The sequence below is a fragment of the Anomaloglossus baeobatrachus genome, chromosome 5 (assembly GCF_048569485.1).
Source record: "Anomaloglossus baeobatrachus isolate aAnoBae1 chromosome 5, aAnoBae1.hap1, whole genome shotgun sequence".
NCBI lineage: Eukaryota > Metazoa > Chordata > Amphibia > Anura > Aromobatidae > Anomaloglossus > Anomaloglossus baeobatrachus.
In genome coordinates this window covers 521,835,042-521,850,757 of record NC_134357.1, presented here as the reverse complement: position 1 = coordinate 521,850,757, position 15,716 = coordinate 521,835,042, and the positions used below count along the sequence as shown (strand labels likewise).

The following is a 15,716-nucleotide window of genomic DNA, read 5'->3' as shown; positions in this document are numbered from 1 at the left end:
TAAACATCGGGTAACCAAGAAGCCCTGTCCTTGGTTACCCGATATTTACCTTTGTTACCAGCCTCCGCCGCTCTCACTGTCAGTGCCGGCTCCTGCTCTGTGCACATGTAGCTGCAGGACACATTGGGTTAATTAACCCGATGTGTGCTAAAGCTAGGAGAGCAGGGAGCCAGCGATCAGTGTGCGCTGCTCCCTGCTCTCTGCACGTGTAGCTCCGTGCGCTGGTAACCAAGGTAAATATCGGGTTGGTTACCCGATATTTACCTTAGTTACCAAGCGCAGCATCTTCCACGCGGCGCTGGGGGCTGGTCACTGGTTGCTGGTGAGCTCACCAGCAACTCGTGTAGCGACGCTCCAGCGATCCCTGCCAGGTCAGGTTGCTGGTGGGATCGCTGGAGCGTTGCAGTGTGACATCTCACCAGCAACCTCCTAGCAACTTACCAGCGATCCCTATCGTTGTTGGGATCGCTGGTAAGTTGCTTAGTGTGACTGGACCTTTAGGCTCCCTGTACTCACATCCACTGTTTACTCAGACACGGCTGAGTTAATCCAACTTTATTCACACAAAATGGCATTTGCCCATAGCAACCAGTGATACTTGCAGTTTGGCGCATATAACCCACCTCTTCTGACAAGCCTACAACCCACAATAACTTTCAGACCAGTACTCCACTGCGCAACTAGCTCTGTCCTCTCACCCATCCCCTGTAGACTGTGAGCCCTCGGGGGCAGGCTCCTCTCTCCTCCTCCTGTACCAGTCAGTTCTGTAATGTGCATGATTGTTGTACTTGTTTTTATGTCTACCCTTTTCACTTGTAAAGCGCCATGGAATAAATGGCGCTTTTTTAATAAATAATAATAATATAACCTGAGTAGTCTCTTTTCAGCAACATGGTTTTCCTCTCTCTAGCACAACACACTCCTGCTCAGCTTCCCCCAGCTGACTGCCCCACAATGAACACAGGGCCTGACTCTAGACATAGCTAGCCAGGTGCACACAATCAGGACCTCCAGTGCTAGGTTTCAATCCCGTTCTACCTACCTTTCCTACAACGGTTATACTAAGGTTAGTTCATCATTATCATAGTCCAGAAAAACTTAAAGCATAACTAAACTTTCCTCATTATTTAATGATAATAATCATTTTTATTTCTATGGCGCCAACATATTCCGCAACACTTTACAATTCAATCATCAGCTTTTTCAAAGTTATGAATCTTTGTAATATACTCTATTACCTTATTTTACTTCTTTCTGTCCCTAAAACCATCCTCAAAGTACTGTTAACTTCCTACTTCATGCTCCTTTAGAAACTGACAAATGGCCAATATACTATGGCTAAAGCCTGCTTTACACATTGCAATTTCGCATAAGATATCGTATGCGATTTGCAACGCCCCCATCGTATGTGTGGCACGTTCAATTTGTTGAACGTGCCGCACATACGAGTAACCCCCCGTCACACATACTTACCTTCCATACGACCTCGATGTGGGCGGCGAACGTCCACTTCCTGGAGTGGGAGGGACGTTCGGCGTCACATGGGCGTCACGCGGCAGCCGGCCAATAGAAGCGGAGGGGCAGGACTGAGTGGGACGTAAACATTCCGCCCACCTCCTTCCTTCCGCATTGTGGGCCGGGAGCCGCAGGACGCTGGTAAGATCTGTTCATCGTTCCCGGGGTGTCACACACTGCAACGTGCGCTATCCCGGGTATGATGAACAACCCGACGTGCAATTCTAGAGAAAGGTACGATGTGTATGCGTTTGCGTAACGGTAATGTGTAACGGTTGCGTTTTTTCTGGAAAGCGCCGTATTGTGCCGCTCAGCAAAAACCGGATGTGTGAAAGCAGCCTAACTCCTTTAAATAGAAAACCTTTAAGAGCTTAATTAGAGTTATTAGCCAGAAAATTGATTACGATATATATTTATTAGAAAAAGGTTAAAAATAAACCACCAAAATCAGGAAACAAATCCCTCATTAATAAATTTACTATAAAAGCACGTGAGCTTCACAAAAATAGATAATATTTTTGGAATATAATATATAGAGGTCACTATTAAATAAAGAGAGGCATAAAATATAATCCAATTATTGGAAAATATAAATTCACTGAGGCCAGTGCAAGACACCTAAAAAAGTATACAATATTTGATGAATTTTAACGGGTAAACATATTAAATTAAAGAATTATACTAAAACATCAATTCATATATTCATGAAGTGTCAAAGTGATATATAATATAAATACTTCAAATAGTCATTGCATAGCCCAAGCAAGGTAAGGTTATGATTCAAGAAGGATAATTTGTAGATATTATAGATTATGCCTTACAGTTAAGATGACCAGTCTATGTAGTAGAAACATTGCAGAGCCACATAATTAAACATATTTACAACTTACGAAAAGATCATACGATAATAGGTATTGCACTGGCCCTTCAGTGCAAGTGATATGGGGAGGATGGGAAGAGCCACAAGCAGATGTGATACGCAATACCAGTCAAAACAGTCAAAGACAAAGTGTCAGGCTGGAAATACCGTGTTGGGAGCGTGATAGCAAGAGGGAAATCACTTCGGGGCCAGGTGGCGTGGGTATGAGCGACGACATTGCCGCAATGGTAAGTGCTATAAAACCTCCCTGCACACACCCCAGACCCACCCTCATGAAGAAGCCCCGGTAAAACGTGCGTCAGGGTGATTTCTTCCCTGCTGTCTCGCTCCCAGCACGGTATTTCTAGCCTGACAGGTGATTTGGGTGATAAAATCAATGATTTGTGATGATGTTAAGGCGGGCTTTGCACGCTGCGACATCGGTAACAATGTGTTACCGATGCTGCAGCGATAGTCCCGCCCCCGTCGCACGTGCAATATCTAGTGAAAGCTGCCGTAGCGATTATTATCGCTACGGCAGTTTCACACGCACATACCTGCCGTGCGACGTCCCTCTGGCCGGCGACCCGCCTCCTTCCTTAGGGGGGCGGGTCGTGCGGCGTCACAGCGACGTCACACGGCAGGCGGCCAATTGAAGTGGAGGGGCGGAGGTGAGCAGGATGTAAACATCCCGCCCACCTCCGTCCTTCTCATTGCAGCCGGCGGCAGGTAAGGTGAAGTTCCTCGCTCCTGCGGCTTCACACACAGCGATGTGTGCTGCCGCAGGAGCGAGGAACAACATCGCACCTGTCGCTGCACCGGCATTATGGAAATGTCGGAGGCTGCAGCGATGATATGATAACGACGCTTTTGCGCTCGTTCATCGTATCAAAAAGGATTTACACGTTGCGATATCGACTGCGACGCCGGATGTGCGTCACTTTCGATTTGACCCCATCGACATCGCACGTGCAATGTCGCAACGTGCAAAGCCGCCCTAAGAGTTTGGATGGTCATCAGCAACATAGAGGGATACAAACCATTCCAGGACAGTAACTAATAAGACTTGGGTGGGAATGTTCGAAGATATCCACACTTACTTTAATCCTCTCCTTGCACCCTAGTCAAAGTAAAACCTTGCAATGAGCAGAGTAGAGTTGATTCCTCCAATTTCTGTGACAACTAGCGTTTTTATTCCTGCCTGCATTTGGGCTTTATAGGAGACCATAAATCTGTTATTGCAGCATATAGTTGGAGCGAATGGATGAGATTCCAAGTTCAAGGAAAACAATTTTGGAATCCCATTTTTTTTAGCAAAAGTAACATGCTTCAAATTGTTTTCTTGTTTAACAGCACATTTAATGGTAAAATAAATGGTGGTAGCCAAAACTAGTACGTGTCAGAAAAACACAAGAAAAATTTGTCTTTTGGAAGAAGGATAGAAAAAATCTAAAGCTCAAAAAAATTGTAATCATTTCATAGATAAAGGATTAAGTGGATAAGTGAAATTTGTTCATGTACTGTTAAAAAAAAAAAAAAAAAAAAAGCCGCATGCAGTTCCTCTTGTTTTTATACATAGCCAAGATAAGCGCAGGGCTGGGGGCTGCAGCCTGTAGCCATATGCTTTATCTGTGTTGGGTATCATAATATGGGGGGCAATACATCAATTTTTTTCTTTTAATTAATTCTTTTTACACCATGATAGGGACCCACAGACAGGGTGACTGCCCATGGGTGGAGAAAGCAGTGCATATGGATTAGCAATAATCAGCGTCCCTGGAAGAAGAATGAGTGGCAATGGGAGAAGTTACAGCCGTGCCAGAGACTCGGCAAGTATGGAGCAGTTTCTTCATTGTTAATTTCTTTATTTATTTTTTTTCCCCAAGTGCCGTACCCAGATCATTAGGTGAAATTCCCTGAGAATTCTGGGCCCAGGTCTGGCACTTGGGTACGTTTGAATCTGCGAGGATTCGGACTTTTACTGCCCGGGTCTGCCCATCACTACTAGTAAGAAAGAATTCTAAAGCTTAAATTTAATGTCTCACAGTCATCATTTATTCATTTTATTTTTTAATACAAATACATCTCCAGGATCCCGAAATTTGAATTCAACTGTCTACCTCACAAATTGTCACATTATCAGAGCACAGTCCACCTCCACTGTTAATGTTGAACAGGTCGGTATTTCCATTCTGTCAATGACACCCGTTTCTGCTCTGCCCTTTAGTCTCCTCAGCCACAGCACCCTGGAGGCTAAAAAAGATACTACACCAGAAGTACTTTCAATTTATTGGAAGAGATGAATGCCAAATTATGCTGCTGGCTACAAGAGCCATGGTGGTAGGAGTACTGGCAGTGGCACATCTGAAGGTAGGAATCAGGTTGGAGACAAGGAGCTCATGCTACGTCCTACATAGAGGCAACCATGAGTCAAATCCAGGATGACAACGTTGATCAGAATTCTGTTGTGGACAAAACCTGGGCTCCAGACAGAGATGCCAAGGAGGTGATGTCATCAAAAAAGCATGGTATTGGTTTCAACAATACATAGGACAAGTGACATGCTGCTAAAAGATGCTTTAGGCCATAATCTGCTAGTTCTGTGGTCAGTCCTGGAACAGCTGATGCAGCACATGCTGTAGGAGGAGGCGGACCAACAGCACATGAAAGGTCTGTTGGTGGTGGTGGCGAGTAATAAATGCAAGCATCTCATGTGGGAATTCTTTTGTACTATTGCACAAAGCAGCCATACAATTGTTCTTTGACAGTCTGCAAGAGGAAAAAAGGCCATGGACATCCTGGCTCACATAGACTAGGAACAACGGAGACATCACCTGCTCATTTGGAAAAAAAATGGTGGCCAGCAATCAGAGTATGCCTCAAGTTGTCCTCCTTCCGTTCTAATCAAGCACATCTTCCTGTCAGCCAGGCCATAGCCTTGTGTAGCAACTTGTTGGTTACATCAACACCATCATTACTGTAATCAACCGCTAGGGCTTGTCATACTCAGAGTACGCGTCCCCCTCATTCACATCGCACCTGCAAGAATCCATCAATTATTGTGTGCCAAGGAAACAGGTATATGCTCCCAGTCATCTGCTGGTTTGCCAACTGACCTCTCACTTGATCAAATTGCTGGTGGTTAGGTTGCTGCCGTACCACCCTGTGGAGTCGGCTAACTTTCGTGAAATGATGGCATATGCTCAGCCTCACTGAAAGATAACCAACCACCATTATTTATACCAGAAAGGGATACCTGCTCTCTGCTCACGCATGCAGAAGAAGGCATCTCAACTTGTCCTTAAGCTCCAAAGTGCCCTGCATCAAACACTTGGGGTTGCAACTGTAGGTAAGGAAATTACCTGTATTTCACGGCCCAGTGAGTGAATGTTGGTGGCAGCAGCAATGCACCACTAGAACCAGAGCAAGTGGTGAAGCCTCCACAACTGAGAGCTGCATCTGTTTCCAAAATCAGGTGGTGATTATCTGTCTCCTCATCAACATCCTCTGAATCTAAAGGCCACGTCACACTAAGCAACATCGCTAGCAACATCGCTGCTAAGGAACAACTTTTGTGACGTAGCAGCGATGTTGCTAGCGATGTTGCTGTGTGTGACATCCAGCAAAAACCTGGCCCCTGCTGTGAGGTCGTTGGTTGTTGCTGAATGTCCTGGGCCATTTTTTAGTTGTTGCTCTCCCGCTGTGAAGCGCACATCGCTGTGTATGACAGCGACAGAGCAACAACTAAATGTGCAGGCAGCAGGAGCCGGCTTCTGCGGACGCTGGTAACCACAGTAAACATCGGGTAACCAAGAAGCCCTTACCTTGGTTACCCGATATTTACCTTCGTTACCAGCGTCCGCCGCTCTCAGCTGTCAGTGCCGGCTCCTGTTCTCTGCACACGTAGCTGGAGTACACATGGGGTAATTAACCCGATGTGTACTGTGGCTAGGAGTGCAGAGAACAGGAGCCGGCACTGACAGCTGAGAGCGGCGGACGCTGGTAACGAAGGTAAATATCGGGTTACCAAGGTAAGGGCTTCTTGGTTACCCGATGTTTACTGTGGTTACCAGCGTCCGCAGAAGCCGGCTCCTGCTGCCTGCACACGTAGCAGAGTACACATAGGGTAATTAACCCAATGTGTACTCTGGCTAGGTGTGCAGGGAGCCAGCGCTAAGCGGTGTGCGCTGGTAAGCAAGGTAAATATCGGGTTGGTTACCCGATATTTACCTTAGTTACCAAGCGCAGCATCGCTTTCACGCGGCGCTGGGGGCTGGTCGCGGGTTGCTGGTGAGATCTGCCTGTGTGACAAGCTCACCAGCAACCCGTGTAGTGACGCTCCAGCAATCCCTGCCAGGTCAGGTTGCTGGTGGGATCGCTGGAGCGTCGCTTAGTGTCCCTATCAGGTTGTATCGTTGTTGGGATCGCTGGTAAGTTGTTTAGTGTGACTGGGCCTTTACTCAACAAACATGGCCTCATCACCAATAGACAAAGGGGACAGCGTTGATTCCATGTACCGACTGTGATGACATGGACTCTGTCAGTGCCTAGCATGGGTTAATTTTCTTAAAATTCAGCCAGACATGATGATATCTTGTTTATAAATGGGGGATAATCCTCAAATTGCTTCTAAAAGACTCTTAGGAGTCTAGAGTTAAAGTTTTTGTTGACTCATGTAATTGCCTTGGCCAGTGAAGGACAGAAACCCAGACATATCAATTATGCGAATCTCCCATTGTATTGCTAGATGCGATGTAACTTAGCTGTCCCTCCCTCATCTCTGCCATGCTACTATTACTACTAGGGATATTTTGTATTCGGCTTGAAATTTAGCCAATAAGAACCCAGTCTTATCCACCAATCGTGAAGAACCTCAATGATCTGAATGGAGAGCTCAGGGGTATAAGAAGGAGGACTGTCCATTGCCCGGGAGACTCTTGCTACATGCTACCAATCTAGAACCTGCGGATGCGATTGGCAAGCCATACCCGAACCTGGATTATAATACTATATGGACTTCAGCATCGAATGCAAGAATTCAGCTGAGATATCAAGGACTACCTAGGGAAGGAATCCAGCTTGGGACGATCCAGGCACCTGACTACAGGCTTTGCGATCCTCACACAGCTTCCTAAATTTGGCGTTATTCCATTCTCGGTGGGTGCCCGCCGAAAGCGGGGTGCTGCTGGTTTGGAGTAAGTATCCCTGGAAGCTCTGAGGCATGGACATTCTAATCGCTGGTGAGCCAGCGGAAGGTTGAGAAACTGTTGAGAAACTGTTGCCGGTTACATTTTGTGGTTTTGCTGGTTATGTGCTATGTGTCGTTAATTGTTTGGGGATCCAATAAAGTCTTAATATTGTAATTCCCTCATCCTGAGTTGTCTGGGTAGTGTTCCGCCCACGATTAAGGAGGTCGGGCGTTCAGTTGGGATGAGCCCTGGGCCATGCTGTCTTTCTAAAGGCGGCCGGGTCAGCGGACGAGAGCACCCACTGACCCCCGTGTCTCCACACCAACCTCACTCATTTCAGTCAAAATCCATACAGTGAATAAGTTGCTGCTGTGTATAAAGCAGCATATCTCAAGGAGGATGGCCTACTGCGAACAGCTGCTGTGAACTTTCATGACCAACAATGCTCGGAACAATGTGGCCTATGGTCAGGCACAGTAACTCATGCTCCTTGCATGGTCCACATCCACATTTTTTTCACAAATACACCTGTTTAAGGAGAGTAGTTACTAAATCCAGGAAAGCGTCAACTCATTTCACCCTTTCTTACATGACAAAGCACTCCCTCTCTTGGCTTCGCAAAAACAAAATGGTTTTGCCAGAATGCCGACTGATTTGCGACCTTGCTGAAAGTTAACATTGCTTATGTTAGAGCATCTGTATGAGCAGCATAACATGGTGATGGACTACATCATGCAGTAGGCTAACTGGAGCATGATTTACTTTAAAATCCATATTGGCAGCTATTGATAGCCCTATGTCGCCTAGTGAGGCTCTTTGAAGAGGTGACAGTAGGGACAAAGAATCAACAATATCATCCCGCTCAAATTTATGTTGAAAAAAAACCAAACAAACAAAAATAACAGAATGTAAAGGGATGAAGGAAGAGCAGCAATTTGCATATGTTCATGGCCACCCTTTGTCTGTTGTGGATGCAAGCTCAAAGTCAATTGTACTGTATAAACAGCAGGAGGAAGACTAGGAGGATGAGACAGTGGAATGACCCGGCCCTGTTTGATATAGGCATAATATGATGTCCAGCCTCCAGTGTAATTTCAGAAAGGGTATTCAGCGCGCCTGGTCGCCTTGGCACACCAGACCACGTTATCCGCTGCAAGAATGGAAACCTTCCCATTAATCAAAACGAATCAGGCATGGAACAGTGCGAATTTCATTCACCCATGGCTGATGCCAATGATTTAATCGACTGTACCATCCGTCTGCCTGATTGTATGATTGTTTAGGAGGGTGACCGATGCCCTGCCACCCCCTTGAAGAAGTCATTGTCAATTTATGTGAAATGTTGTTTATGTGTGGGTGCTCTTGGGTGCACCATTCTCAACCACCACTAGGTTTCACTGCTCCCTGGTGCCTTAGCTTAGGGGAGAGCTTAGGGTTGGGGTAAGTGGCAGGGCTGAAGGAGTTAAAATGGAATTAGGCCGGCCCACAGTGAGGGGTTAAGACAGTAAGAACTTCCTGGTTCTAGTTAGATAGGGACACTAGGGATGGGCAGTTCGGCTCTTTTTGGTGATCCGGTTCCCATGGCTCCACTCACCAAAAAGAGCCGGCTCTTTCGGAACGTTCATGGATCCTTATTTAATATGTGTTCACCCACAGGTAAACACATATTTAAGCTTGTGTTAATGTGGCCGAAACCACAACCACCCGCGGCTAAACCCCGCCCAACCACAATGGGCCAATAAATTTTCCGAGTGAGCTGGGTTTTAGTCAGGTGGGCGGGGTTTCACCAACCAAACACACATATTTTACGCCCAGTGAGAGCCGTTAAGAGAATTTAGTTGCTCTCACTGGGGTACTCTCACAGCAGGGAGTCTCATCCGGCTCCCTGCTGTGACTGACAGGAGCCGGATCTTTGTGTCGGATCGCGACCGACCGACGCATCACTAAGGAACACGAGTGAGTAGAGTGAAGAAGCTGCACCTGTGGGAGGGTATAGTTAATGTAGCCCAGTGAGAATTTGGCCAGACCCTCAGGGTCACCCCAGGAAATCCGGAGCAAGTTCTAAAAGAAGCTCTTCAGTAGCAGGTTGCAGCAAAGTCACTGACCGTCTCTGAAGTTGTGGTCTTTAGCTCTAGTGGGACTTCTGGGAAGCACCTGACTCCAATAGGACTGGTCTAGGTGTGAGGCAACATAGAACTGAGTGAACGGGTCATCACAGAGACAGTGGTGAAGGAACTCCATCCAGTGGTGAAATGAAACCCTGTGGGAGTGGATGCAGTTAGAGCCATGGGGGATTGTATGAATTCATTATCTGCCACTGTGGTGTTACCGGGAGAGGAAGACAGTCCTATAGCAGCCGGAGAGATGTCCAAGAGGAAGCAGTCTGTATGAGACAGTGAAAAGAAACAAAACCGTAACATGCCTGTAAGATTGAAGCTTTGTGCCCGCAGTGAACGTGTTCCACAGAAACTGTGTGAGTTCTTCAGCAAGACCTAAGACACACGGCATGAAAATCAGAGTGAGTGGAATGCGATAAAACATCGCATTCCACTCGGACCAATATTACCCTATGTGCCAGCACCCATGAGCGATTATTTTCTCAGCCCTAATCGGACCGAGAAAACAATTGCAGCATGCTCCAAGTGTAATGCGATCCTTGTTTCTCTCGCACCCATTCAAGTCTTTGGGGTGAGAGAAAAATCGCACTGCACTCGCAGTACACTGGTGTACTGCGAGTGCAGAGCGAGAATGGCAATAGCCGGCAATGGAAGAGAGAGGGAGATAAATCCCTCCCTCCCCTCCGCAGCGCTGGCCCTCCCCTCTTCAGTGCCGGCCCACCCCCCGCAGCTGAGGTCCGATCGCATGATCGGATCTCAGTCGCAGTGACACTCGGCTCCCGCTGTGCTGCCAGTGTGAGTCCCCCGTGTGGCCCCGGCCTAAGAAGTGGTAATTGTTTTATTGCACTATCTCTGATTTAACACTAAAGAAGCGGGGTTGGGGTGTTCCTTTTTGCAATGTTGAGGTGGAAGGAATACAGCTCAGAGGAGGAGTGCTGCCTGGAAGCAGGGTTTCGCCTCTGTCCACGACTACGGCCCCCTGCCACCCTCTCAACAATTGCACAACCTTCTGCTGTCGATGGTCTGCGATTAGTTGGGCATATACACCGGGCGATCATTACTTACATACTGTAGTCTTGCCGCTTCTGGGGCTGCCATTACTGGCCCTAGACTTCCTCACAGCTCCTTGCATACGCTCTCCTCTACTGTGCAGCTGCTGCTACTGCACAGCTATGCCAACAACACATTAACTAGCCACATCACTCTATGTTTTATAGTGATTGTACTGCCGATGTGAGGCCTGCTATTGCTAGCCCTACACAGTCAGATATTTCCTTGCTTATTCCATCCCAGTTCTTTACCATGTGGCTTCTACTGCTGATACTACACTCCTATGCCAGCCACAAATACACATCACCTGGTGCACACTGTATTTTATAGTTATGGACTGTATTGCTGCTGAAAAGTGTATTCTCTTGAAGATGAACAAAAATCAAGCAACTGACAAAAGAAGGCTAATTTATTGAAAGGCTTGTTGACAATCAGCCATTGCTTCTTCAGTTTGAAAACAACTAGCCTGTTCCTGCCCCAATAAAAAAGGAGAATTTTTTTGAAGGCTTGATAAAAAAATCTTTGTAACTGTTTACTTGGTTTGAGAATAGCAGATCTCAAAAAAGGGATTTTTTTCTTCAATACTAGTTGAAATCCATTATTTCTCCACTTTCAAAAGTTCTGAGCACAGTTGATTTTGTTCACTAAATAAAAGGGATAATTTTTGGACGAACTGTGAAAGGTTTCGCTTCTTCATTTACCAAACAAAAAAGCTCCTCAAATATCACAATGTGACTGTAGGATAGCGAGCGACAGGGGGCTTCAATACTGTACCTCACGCTAGGGGATCCTAACGCGATCCATAACCTCCGGATTAGACCTGATGGTGGAGATGTCAGAGTCCTGTGCCTTACTAATCTACTGACCAGAACTAAACTATTTGCACCCCCCCCAAAGAAGGAGTGTGATGGCAACACAGATTTAGACAGACAAGGAAAAATCAAAACTCTACAAAGTCTCAACAACAGATAGTAAGAAACTAAAGAGAAAAGCAAGAGAAGTAAGGCAGCAACAAAAGGACAAAAGGTTAACACCACAACTGCTTGCAGCAACAAAGTACTACAATCACCCGTTAGTTTGGATCACAACACCTTACCAGACCAGTATAGAGAAGCAATAACTGGCATTAAAGAAACTAGCCAGCATATATAAGAGGGGAGGGAATGTGACTGGTTCCCCCACAGCATGTGATGAAAGGAGACTAACAAGCAGAGATTAGCTCTTCGCCTGCCTATGAAACACAAGTCTGTGGGTCGATGCCCGAGTCTCCCTGCGCTGATCACAGACATAAGAGAAGGCAGAGCGCAGGAATCTGAAATCTCCACAGATCCTGACATATAGAGCGTTAAGCCTGAGTCATACATTTCCAAAAAAGGGGATTAAAGCCCCACGACCGAGGTTCAGGTTATCTAAGGGCTTTCCCCGAGATATACACAAGCGCCGTCGCTCTGCTCACTGTCTGTAGACCTGAATGAGATCGGACAGATCCGTATGGGGTCATTGTCATCCTTTATGTGAATGGAACAATGGCGGCTGAAACATCAGAAGAGACGGATGAGGGAGACTGATGGAGCTGGTGAAATGCTGGAGAATAATATGGCTGCCCCTCTCCCCAAGTAGTAAATGTCAATTGATAGTTTACAAGTAACCCTGAATAGTTCTATTAAAAATATGACATATACCTCCTGCCAGTTATAAAGGGGTTACTGCACCCAGTAATGGGGATCTCCACATACCTCCACCTGCAGAGCCGCACTAACCTGGAAGGAGCCCGTACATTCTAGGCTCAACCCTGTGTTTACAGGACCTGTGATGATGTCACATGGAGGGGAGGAGTCAGGGGTCACATGATCAGCTCCTCAGTGTATGCAGGGCTCTGCTGTGCTGGGTGTCATGGAGCTGGATGAGGGGAAGTTTATGTGTGGGGTCAGGAGGGGTTTATAGTGTGGATGTAGCAGAGCCGTGTGTGTACAAGGTGTACGGAGCGGAGCCGTGTGTGTACGACGTGTACGGAGCAGAGCCGTGTGTGTACGAGGTGTACGGAGCAGAGCCGTGTGTGTACGAGGTGTACAGAGCAGAGCCGTGTGTGTAAGGAGCGGAGCCGTGTGTGTACAGAGAAGAGCCGTGTGTGTAGGAGGTGTACAGAGCAGAGCCGTGTGTGTACGAGGTGTACAGAGCAGAGCAGTGTGTGTATGAGGTGTACGGAGCGGAGCCGTGTGTGTAAGGAGCGGAGCCGTGTGTGTATGATGTGTACGGAGCAGAGCAGTGTGTGTATGAGGTGTACGGAGCGGAGCCGTGTGTGTAAGGAGCGGAGCCGTGTGTATGATGTGTACGGAGCAGAGCCGTGTGTGTATGATGTGTACGGAGCAGAGCCGTGTGTGTATGATGTGTACGGAGCAGAGCCGTGTGTGTATGATGTGTACGGAGCAGAGCCGTGTGTGTATGATGTGTACGGAGCAGAGCCGTGTGTGTACAAGGTGTACGGAGCAGAGCCGTGTGTGTACGAGGTGTAAGGAGCAGAGCCGTGTGTGTACGAGGTGTACAGAGCAGAGCAGTGTGTGTATGAGGTGTACGGAGCGGAGCCGTGTGTGTAAGGAGCGGAGCCGTGTGTGTATGATGTGTACGGAGCAGAGCAGTGTGTGTATGAGGTGTACGGAGCGGAGCCGTGTGTGTAAGGAGCGGAGCCGTGTGTGTATGATGTGTACGGAGCAGAGCCGTGTGTGTATGATGTGTACGGAGCAGAGCCGTGTGTGTATAATGTGTACGGAGCAGAGCCGTGTGTGTATGATGTGTACGGAGCAGAGCCGTGTGTGTATGATGTGTACGGAGCAGAGCCGTGTGTGTATGATGTGTACGGAGCAGAGCCGTGTGTGTACGAGGTGTACGGAGCAGAGCCGTGTGTACGAGGTGTACGGAGCAGAGCCCTGTGTGTACGAGGTTTACGGAGCAGAGCCGTGTGTGTACGGAGCAGAGCCGTGTGTGTACGGAGCAGAGCCGTGTGTGTACGAGGTGTACGGAGCAGAGCCATGTGTGTGCGACGTGTACGGAACGGAGCCACGTGTTCAACATTTGCGGAGCAGAGCCGCGTGTTTTCGACATTTGCGGAGCGGTGCCGCGTGTGTACGACGTGTACGGAGTCGGGTTGACTACATCAGGTGAACAAGAGAAGTGGAAAAAGCCAGGAACCGTCTTGGAAAAACTCTGAAGCTTTATTGTGAAAAATCCCTAAAAAACATACAGTGGATAAAAAGCTCAGCATGTAGACAAGGGTCTACGCGTTTCAGGCCTAACATAGAACTGACCCTTAATCATGACCATGACGTGTACGGAGTCGGGTTGACTCCATCAGGTACAATATGTTATACAGAGACTCTTCCTTTATGTAGGGAAGTGTTTTATACACAGATTAAAACAAATCACGCATGGTATGTAAAATTTGCAGTCAAACATCATTTGTTATATATAAATGTGAATTATGTAGACTATATGTGTGACGTCTTAAGAAGATATAAAATATATACAAGTGCATCTCAATAAATTAGAATATCATCAAAAAGTTAATTTATTTCAGTAATTCAATACAAAAAGGGAAACTCATATATTATATAGCGTCATTACAAACAGAGTGATCTATTTCAAGTGTTTATTCCTGTTATGATTATGGCTTACAGCCAATGAAAACCCAAAAGTCATTATCTCAGAAAATTAGAATATTATGTAAGACTGAAAAAATGATGTTGCACTCAGAAATGTTGGCGTCTACTGAAAAGTATGTACAGTAAATGCCTAAATACTTGGTTGTGGCTCCTTTTGCATGATTTACTGCATCAATGTGGCGTGGCATGGAGGCGATCAGCCTGTGGCACTGCTGACGTGTTATGGAAGCCCAGGTTTGATAGCAGCCTTCAGTTTGTCTGTGTTGTTTGGTCTGGTGTCTCTCATCTTCCTCTTGACAATGCCCCATAGATTCTCTATGAGGTTTAGGTCAGGCGAGTTTGCTAGCCAATCAAGCACAGTGATACTGTAGTTATTAAACCAGGTATTGGTACTTTTGGCAGTGTAGACAAGTGCCAAGTCCTGCTGGAAAATGAAATTTCTATCTCCAAAAAGCTTGTCGACAGAGGGAAACATGAAGTGCTCTAAAATTTCCTTGATAAAACATAGTAGACCTACACCAGCAGATGACATGGCTCCCCAAACCATCACTGATAGTGAAAACTTCACACTAGATCTCAAGTAGCTTGGATTGCGGCCTCTCCACTCTTCCTCTAGACTCTGGGACCTTGATTTCCAAATGAAATGCAAAATTTACTTTCATCTGAAAATAACACCGTAAACTACTGAGCAATGGTCCAGTTCTTTTTCTCCTTGGCCCAGGTAAGACACTTCTATTGGTCATGAGTGGCTTGACAAGGAATGTGAATTTGTAGCCCATGTCCTGGATACATCTGTATATGGTGGCTCTTGAAGCACTGACTCCAGCAGCAGTCCACTCCTTGTGAATCTCCTCCAACTTTTTGAATGGCCTTTTCTTAACAATCCTATCAAGGCTGCGATTATCCCGGTTCCTTGTGCATCTTTTTCTACCACACTTTTTCCTTCCACTCAACTTTCCATTAATATGCTTTCATACATCACTGTGAACAGACAGCTTCTTTAGCAATGACCTTTTGTGGCTTACCCTCCTTGTGGAGTCTGTCAATGACTTCCTTCTGGAGATATGTCAAGTCAGCAGTCTTCCCCATGATTGTGTAGCCTACTGAACCAGACCAAGGGACCATTTTAGGTGTTTGTGGTAATTATTCTATTTTTTTTTTCAGATAATGACTTTGGGTTGTCATTGGCTGTAAGCCATAATCATCAACATTTATAGAAATAAACACTTGAAATAGATCACTCTGTTTGTAATGACTCTATATAACATATGCATTTTCCTTTTTGAATTGAATTACCGAAATAAATTAACTTTTTGATGATATTCTAATT

The 15,716-nt window shown here is 46.3% G+C and overlaps 1 protein-coding gene across 1 annotated transcript in view; it reads right to left on the bottom strand.

Moving 5' to 3' along the window:
* LOC142312879 (uncharacterized) overlaps positions 1 to 15,716 on the bottom strand; it is a 266,832-nt gene that overhangs the window by 86,052 nt on the left and 165,064 nt on the right. Inside the window, exon 30 of the mRNA XM_075351863.1 lies at positions 12,467 to 12,535. Within this exon, the coding sequence (XP_075207978.1) occupies positions 12,467 to 12,535 (69 nt within the window). The remainder of the gene's footprint in view (positions 1 to 12,466; positions 12,536 to 15,716) is intronic.